The sequence below is a fragment of the Delphinapterus leucas genome, unplaced genomic scaffold (genome assembly GCF_059928025.1).
Source record: "Delphinapterus leucas isolate spDelLeu-1000000601 "Yukka" unplaced genomic scaffold, BTC_Dleu_Yukka2 spDelLeu_asBTCV2_sq25, whole genome shotgun sequence".
Lineage (NCBI taxonomy): Eukaryota > Metazoa > Chordata > Mammalia > Artiodactyla > Monodontidae > Delphinapterus > Delphinapterus leucas.
Genome location: NW_028322234.1, coordinates 8,594,537 through 8,601,990, shown reverse-complemented (window position 1 = coordinate 8,601,990; position 7,454 = coordinate 8,594,537). Strand labels below are relative to the sequence as shown.

General features: G+C 39.0%; 1 protein-coding gene across 1 annotated transcript; it reads left to right on the top strand.

Annotated features, from left to right (window-relative positions):
• Positions 1-654: 654 nt before the first annotated feature.
• ZNF14 (zinc finger protein 14) lies at positions 655-2,174 on the top strand. Its single transcript, XM_089905346.1, has one exon. It carries the CDS (start codon positions 658-660, stop codon positions 2,128-2,130), a length of 1,473 nt encoding a protein of 490 aa, XP_089761472.1. The 5' UTR covers positions 655-657; the 3' UTR covers positions 2,131-2,174.
• The last annotated feature ends 5,280 nt before the right edge of the window (positions 2,175-7,454 follow it).

Genomic DNA, 7,454 nt, shown 5'->3' with positions numbered 1-7,454 from the left:
ATACTACTTGGAAGGGTGCACAGTTTAATATTTTCAGACTGCAATTGACCGTAGGTAACTGACACCACAGAAAGCAAAACTGTGGGTAAGGGGGGACTGCTGTACATTGGTAAATAAACTAAGCATGGTCACAGCTCATCGTGGACCTAGAATCTAATATTTTTCTATAATTTCAAATAATTTGCATTATTTTTCTGGGTCTGCATTTTAGGAAAAAAATGGGACAATCATAACATTGAAGATTGGTACAAAACCCAAGGGAGAAGACTAAGGTGAGTCACACACAGTAGATAGCAGTGTGCCACATGAGAATCCTGGTATGTCATAAACTTTTTAAAATAAACAAAAAAAGAACCCCAGCTTCAAAGTTATCCTTAAATTTTTTTCACCGAAAACAGTTACTTAAACATGACATAGATGTCCAGTGTTTTTGGAAACAATATTAAGAAACCCAATATATTAATATTACTGTTTTCATAATAGCTATGTCAAGTCCTCTTACAGAGCTTTCAGTATAAATCACCCTGAAAAAATTCAGAAAGGGCAAAAAACCTTCACTTTGCTATAAAATATAAAAATATAATTCTAATACCCTACTAATAAATGTGAAATTGGTAAAGAAATCATTAATAATTTCTCATTTTTTACAGAAGTCATATGGTAGAAAAACTCTGTGAAAGCAAAGAAGGTAATCAAGATAGAGAAACTGTCAGCCAGATTCCAAATCTTAATCTGAATGAGGAAACTCTTTCGGGAGTAAAACCATGTGAATGTAATGTGTGTGGGAAAGTCTTCATGCGTCATTCATTCCTTAATAGACACATCAGATCTCACAGTGGACACAAACCATATGAGTATCATGAAGATGAGGAGAAGCCATATAAATGCAAGGAATGTGGGAAAGCCTTCAGTTACCGCAAATCTGTTCACAGACATGAAAGGACTCACACTGGAGAGAAACCCTATGAATGTAAGGAATGTGGTAAAGCCTTCACATGGCTCACAACCTTTCGAAGACACATGATAACACACACTGGAGAAGGACCCTATAAATGTAAGGAATGTGGAAAAGCCTTTAGTTGTTCCACTTCATTTCGAGCACATGAAAGAACTCACACTGGAGAGAAACCCTTCATATGTAAACGGTGTGGTAAATCCCTCAGGTCTCCTCTAGGTTTGCGAATACATGAAAGAAGTCACACTGGAGAAAAACCCTATGAATGTAAGCAGTGTGGTAAAGCCCTCAGTTGTCCCAGTTCCTTTCGAAGACATGAAAGGATTCACACTGCAGAGAAACAATATGAATGTAAACAATGTGAGAAAACCTTCAGTTCTCCTCTAGGTTTGCGAATACATGAAAGAATTCACACTGGAGAGAAACCCTATGAATGTAAGGAATGTGGTAAAGCCTTCATATCTCTTTCAAGCATTCGTACACACATGATAACACACACTGGAGATGGACCTTATAAATGTAAGGAATGTGGGAAAGCCTTCATTTGTCCCAGTTCGTTTCGATCACATGAAAGGACTCACACTGGAGAAAAACCATATGAATGTAAACAGTGTGGTAAAACTTTCAGTTGGCCCAGTTCCTTTCGAATACACGAAAGAACTCACACTGGAGAGAAACCCTATGAATGTGCAGAATGTGGGAAAACCTTCATTTATCGCACAACCTTTCAAGGACATGTGAGAAAGCACACTGGAGAGAAACCCTATAAATGTAAAGAATGTGGGAAAGCCTTCATTTCTCCCTCAAGTGTTCGAACACACATGATAATGCACACTGGAGATGGACCTTATAAGTGTAAGGAATGTGGGAAAGCGTTCAATTTTCCCAGTTCATTTCGAATACATCAAAGAACTCACACAGGAGAGAAACCCTACGAATGTAAGCAATGTGGCAGAGCCTTCAGTTGTTACACATCCTTTCGAACACATGAAAAAACTCACACTGGAGAGAAACCTTACGAATGTACAGAATGTGGGAAAGCCTTCATTTATCGCACTACCTTTCGAGGGCACATGAGAATACACACTGGTGAGAAACCCTACAAATGTAGAGAATGTGGGAAAGCCTTCAGTCGACCCAATTCCTTTCGAAGGCATGAAAGATCTCATACTTAATAGAAACCTCTCTTGAATGTAAGCAATGTGGGGAAAACATCAGTTGGCCTTCATTCTTACATGTGAAAACTCCCACTGGAAAGAAACCCTGTATGTGTAAGAAATCTGAGAAAGCCTGATACAAATTAATCCATGTATAATGTTCCAAAAAAAAATAACATGAAAGAATAATTTTTAGAGTTATATTGTCTTTATCAGTGCCTCATTCTTAAAGGGGATCTCTCGACTGGGTATTTACTACTTACACGTTCAAAAATGAACACTGAAGTGAGAGAATTCTGTAAGTACTCTGTAAGCAATACTACATAATGATTAACAGGTATTGTTTTGTCCTTAAGTCAATTAACATTTTTCTCTTTTCATTTTGAAGCCTGTTTGTTCCATGGTTGAATTGACATGTATTTCTAATATGCAGGTTGGCTTAATTTTTATGTTTTGATTGTTTTGTGTGGGGCTATTGATAAATGACATTTTGGTATTTGTTGGGATTTTCGTACTGGCCTCCTGTAGTGCCAGGTAGTGGATATTCCTTACCCATATATAGTCCATCCTTCTTATGAGAAAATCTACTCTTGTTTTGGCTAGAAGAGCCTTATTTCATTTTCCTTGCTAGTAAAAGATGGCATAAATTTGTAAATATCATAGTGTATATAGTCTCATGTGAATTTCTATGTTTTGCCCTTTGCTCTTTGTCATTCCTTCCGGCTAGGATTTGAATAATAAAGAGTTTGCATTAACACATTATTGACCAGGGGATTTTTGCAGAAACTAACACCTGTGGCCGGCAATTTGTTACATAAATGAATATTGAAACACCCACGTTTGAGTAAATATCAACAACTTTTTTTGCACTTAATGTATTTATTTGAAACTTTGTATATGTCTTACTAAAGCATTCTAATATTTCTTTAGAGTGTGATAGGTGTATAGCAAGCACCTCTGTGCAGGGGAACAGAACGTCTATTACAAACATACTGTGTTTCACTGCACTTTCCCCTAGAAGAGCAGGCTTTCTGGCAGCATTTTTTTTGGTCCAATGGGTATTATTTCCTCTAGAATATGTTCTTTTATTTTACTTGATAGTCAACAAGGTGGATCTTTGCGGGGTACTTTTTCAGTCTGTATGTGTCCCTAGATCTGAAGTGGGTCTCTTGTAGACAGCATATATATGGGTCGTTTTTGTATCTATTCAGCCAATCTATGCCTTTCGGTTGGAGTATTTAATCCATTTACATTTAAGGTTAATTATCGGTATGTATGTCCTTATTGCCATTTTGTTAAATGTTTTGGATTTGTTTTTGTAGGTCTTTTTTCTTCCTTCCCTCTTTTATTCTCTTCTCTTGTGATTTGATGACTATCATTAGTGTTGTGTTTGGATTCTATTTTCTTTCTTGTTTGTATATCTATTATAGATTTTGAGGTTTTGATATAGTAGTCTATATATATATATATATATATATACACACACATATATATATAGTGCTGTATATATGTATGTAGCATGTATATATATGTGTATATGTATACATATATATGTTTTAAGTTGCTGATCTCAATTTCAAATGCATTTCAAATATCCTGCATTTGTACTCTCCTCCTCTCATGATTACTGGTTTAGATTTCATATTTGTGTGTGGATGACTTCCTACTTTTATTCTATGTTTGCCTTTACTGGAGAGCTTTCCCATTTCATAATTTCCTTGTTTCTAGTTATGGCCTTTTCCTTTCCTCTTAGAGAAGTTCCTTTAGCATTTGTTGTAAAACTGATTTGGTGTTACTGAATTCTTTAGCTTTTGCTTGTCTCTAAAACTTTTGATTTCTCTGTCAAATCTGAATGAGAGCCTTGCTGGGTAGAGTATTCTTGGTTGTAGGTTCTTCCCTTTCATCACTTTAAATACATCATGCCACTCCTTTCTGTCCTGCAGAGTTTCTGCTGAAAAATCAGCTGATAATTTTATGGGAATACTCTTGTATGTCATTTGTTGCTTTTCTCTTGTTGCTTTTAATATTTTCACTTTATTTTTACTTTTTGTCAATTTGATTGCTATGTGTCTCAGCATGTTCCTCCCTGGGTTAATCCTGTATGGGACTCTCTGTGCTTCCTGAACTTGGGTGACTGTTTCCTTTCCTGTGTTAGGGAAGTTTTCAGCTATTATCTCTTCAAGTATTTTCTCAGACCCTATCTGTCTCTCTTCTCCTTCTGGGACCACTATAATGTGAATGTTGGTGTTTGACATTGTCTCAGAAGTCTCTTAAACTGTCCTCATTTCTTTGCATTCTTTTTTCTTTATTCTGTTCCATGGCAGTGATTTCCACCACTCTGTCTTCCAGCTCACTTATCTGTCCTTCTACCTCATTAATTCTGCTGTCGATTCCTTCTAGTGTATTTTTCGTTTCAGTTCTTACATTCTTCAACTCTGATTGTTCTTTATGTTTTCTCTTTGTTGAAAACTTCTTGTAACTTGTCACTCTGTGCATCCATTCTTCTCCCAAGTTCTTGGATCATCTTTACGATCATTACTCTGACACTTTCTCAGGTAGAGTGCTTATCTACATGTCACTTCGTTTTTCTTCAGGGTTTTATCTTGTTCCTTTGTCTGGAACACATTCCTGTGCTCTCTCATTTTGTCTAAATTTCTACTTGTATGTTTATGTATGTGGAAGGTTAGTTATGCTTCTCAACCTTGGAGAAGTGGTCCTCTGTAGGGGATGTCATATATATCCAGCAGTACACTACCTTCTCATCACCCAAGGTCCAGGGACCATCTGGTCCCAAGATTGGTTCTGAACTGTTTGTGGACTCAGTTCCACAGGCTGCAGGACTATAGTTTTCTTGCTTCTGGTATCTGTCCCCCGATGAGTGAGGCTGGTCTAGAGGCTTGTGCAGGCTTCCTGGTGGAAGTGGCTGGTGCCTGTCCACTGATAGTTGGAGCTGGTTCTTGGCCATCTGGTGGACAGGGCCATGTCAAGCAGCATGTCTAGAGGTGGCTGTGGGCTTAGGAAGTCTTTAGGCAGCCTGTCTGCTGATGGGTGGGGTTGTGTTTGCACCCTTTTTCTGTTTGGCCTAAGGCATCCCAACACTGGAGCCTACAGACTGATGGAGGGACCAGGTCTTGGTGCCAAGTACCAAAGATGTCTGCCTCCAGCCAGAATTCACATAGATGAATGCTCCCTGCTATGTCTACCACCAGCTTTTATGACCCCAGAGAGAGCCACAGCTGGCCCCTATCTCCCCAGGAGACCCTCCAATACCAACTAGGTCTGGTCCAGCCTCCTATGAAGTCACTGCTTTTGCCCTGTGTCCTTGTGCGTGCAAGACCTTGTGTGTGCCCTTCAAGAGTGGAGTCCTGTGGAGCCTCAGCCATCAAGACCCACTGGCCTTCAAAAGCTAAATGCTCTGGGTGCTCCTCCTCCCATTGCCAGACACTCAGGCCGGGAGCCTGACATGGAGCTCAGAACCCTCACTCCTATGGGAGAACTTCTGCAATATAATTATTCTCCAGTTTGTTGGTTGCACACTTGTGGGGTTTGGGACTTGATTATATTGCAAGTGTGCCCCTCCTACCATCTCACTGTGGTTTCTTCTTTGTCTTTGGATGTAGAATATCTTTTTGGTAGGTTCTGGTCTTTTTTATTGATGGTTGTTCCACCATTAGTTGTGATTTTGGTGTTCTCATGAGAGGAGGTGAGCTCAAGGTTCCTCTACTCCACCATCTTGTCTTGACCACCATTTAAATCTTCAATCTTCCACCCCAAGTGTTTCCATCTTCTTTTTCTTGTCCTGTCAGGAATACGTAGCCTCTTAATAGTTCTATAAACATATAGAATATTTGTAACATGTTGATAATTAAACCAGAATTGGGATGTACATGCCAAAACTGCCCAGTTGTTTGTGTGGTCACTTCTAAAGAACTGTTCTGCTTCATCCTCGATCTGACTAGCAGCCAAGCTGCCAAAGGGCAAGAGCAATGACCCTACCAGGACACTCAAACCCTGGGTGAGAAAATAGGTGTCTACCATATTTTTCTTGTTGATGTTTTAATCACTTTAACCCTGCTAGTCTTCTCACCTCCATCACCAATGAAGTCAATTTCTCATGGCTCACCAAAGATTATTTAAAAGGCAGTAATGGCAAATATTGTTCTCCCTATGCTACAGCAACTTCCATTGATACTGTTGAGGCAGCACCTTTACCTATGACTACTTTTCCCAAAGAGGTTGAATTATGTACTCTGATATGGTTTTGTACTTCAGCCAAGGACAAAACTGCCAATGTCTATATTGATAGTACATAAGCTTTTGGAGTGGCTCATGATTTTGGAAAGTTTTAGAAGCAGTGTGGCTCCTTACTTCCAGGGAAAATAAAATTTTAAAATGGCCCCTATGTTCAGGAATTATTGGATGCAGCGCTTCAAACTGACACTTCAGCTATTATTAATATTTCAGGTCATCCTAAACTTGACTCTCTGAAAGCTAGGGAAATCACCTTGCTGACATTTCCACAAGGAATGCTGCCCTTTAAGGACCCAACAGCAGCCAAAACTCTCATGGTCCAAAGGGATATTTCTCTAAATTATAACACAGAAAATCTCACTAGAGAAGCCCAGCAGTGATCCTCAGAAAAGGAAAAGCAAGATGGAAATTCAACAACTGTTGGTTTGATAAAAGAGTCTAACACTCTAAAATTCTCATTCCTCACCCCTGTGCCTGCATTAAACCATAGGTTTATTGACAAGATAACAATGTTCATGAATCAGTATTTGTGGGGAATTATTTAAAATCCTGCAAAAATGCCTAACTCAGTTGATCCACTTGTCCAAAGCTCAACCCAGGGAAGCTTGTTCATACTGTTTCCTGATTTTTTAAACTGATTAATTAACCATTTGAGGTCTGGCACATGAATTTCATACAACTTCCCCAGTCTTGTGGATATAAATATGTTTTAGTCATGGCCTGTTCAACACTGAACTGAAGCCTTCCCTTGCAGACAGGTTACTCCCTCTTTTGTGGCTTAAAACCATTAGGAAAAGATTGTCCCCACCTGGGAAACTCTTCTCTAACTGCATAAAGGTCAAAGAATCCTTTTTAGTGGTCAAGTACTTCAACACATTTGTGCTGTTTGGTCAGTTTTACAAAACTGTCACTGCACTTACCACCCTCATTCCTCTGGTTTAGGTGAAGGCATGAAGTCCCAATTGGAAAAAATTGTAGAGGCCCTCCAAATAACTTGGCCAAAAGCATTGCTATAAATTCTCCTAGACATCACATCCACCCTCTTGGAACTCATAAATGCTCATTGTTTGAGATAGCCACAGGATACCCAA

Excerpts from the sequence above, each read along its gene's own strand:
- ZNF14 (XM_089905346.1), top strand. The coding sequence starts at position 658 with ATGGTAGAAAAACTCTGTGAAAGCAAAGAAGGTAATCAAGATAGAGAA.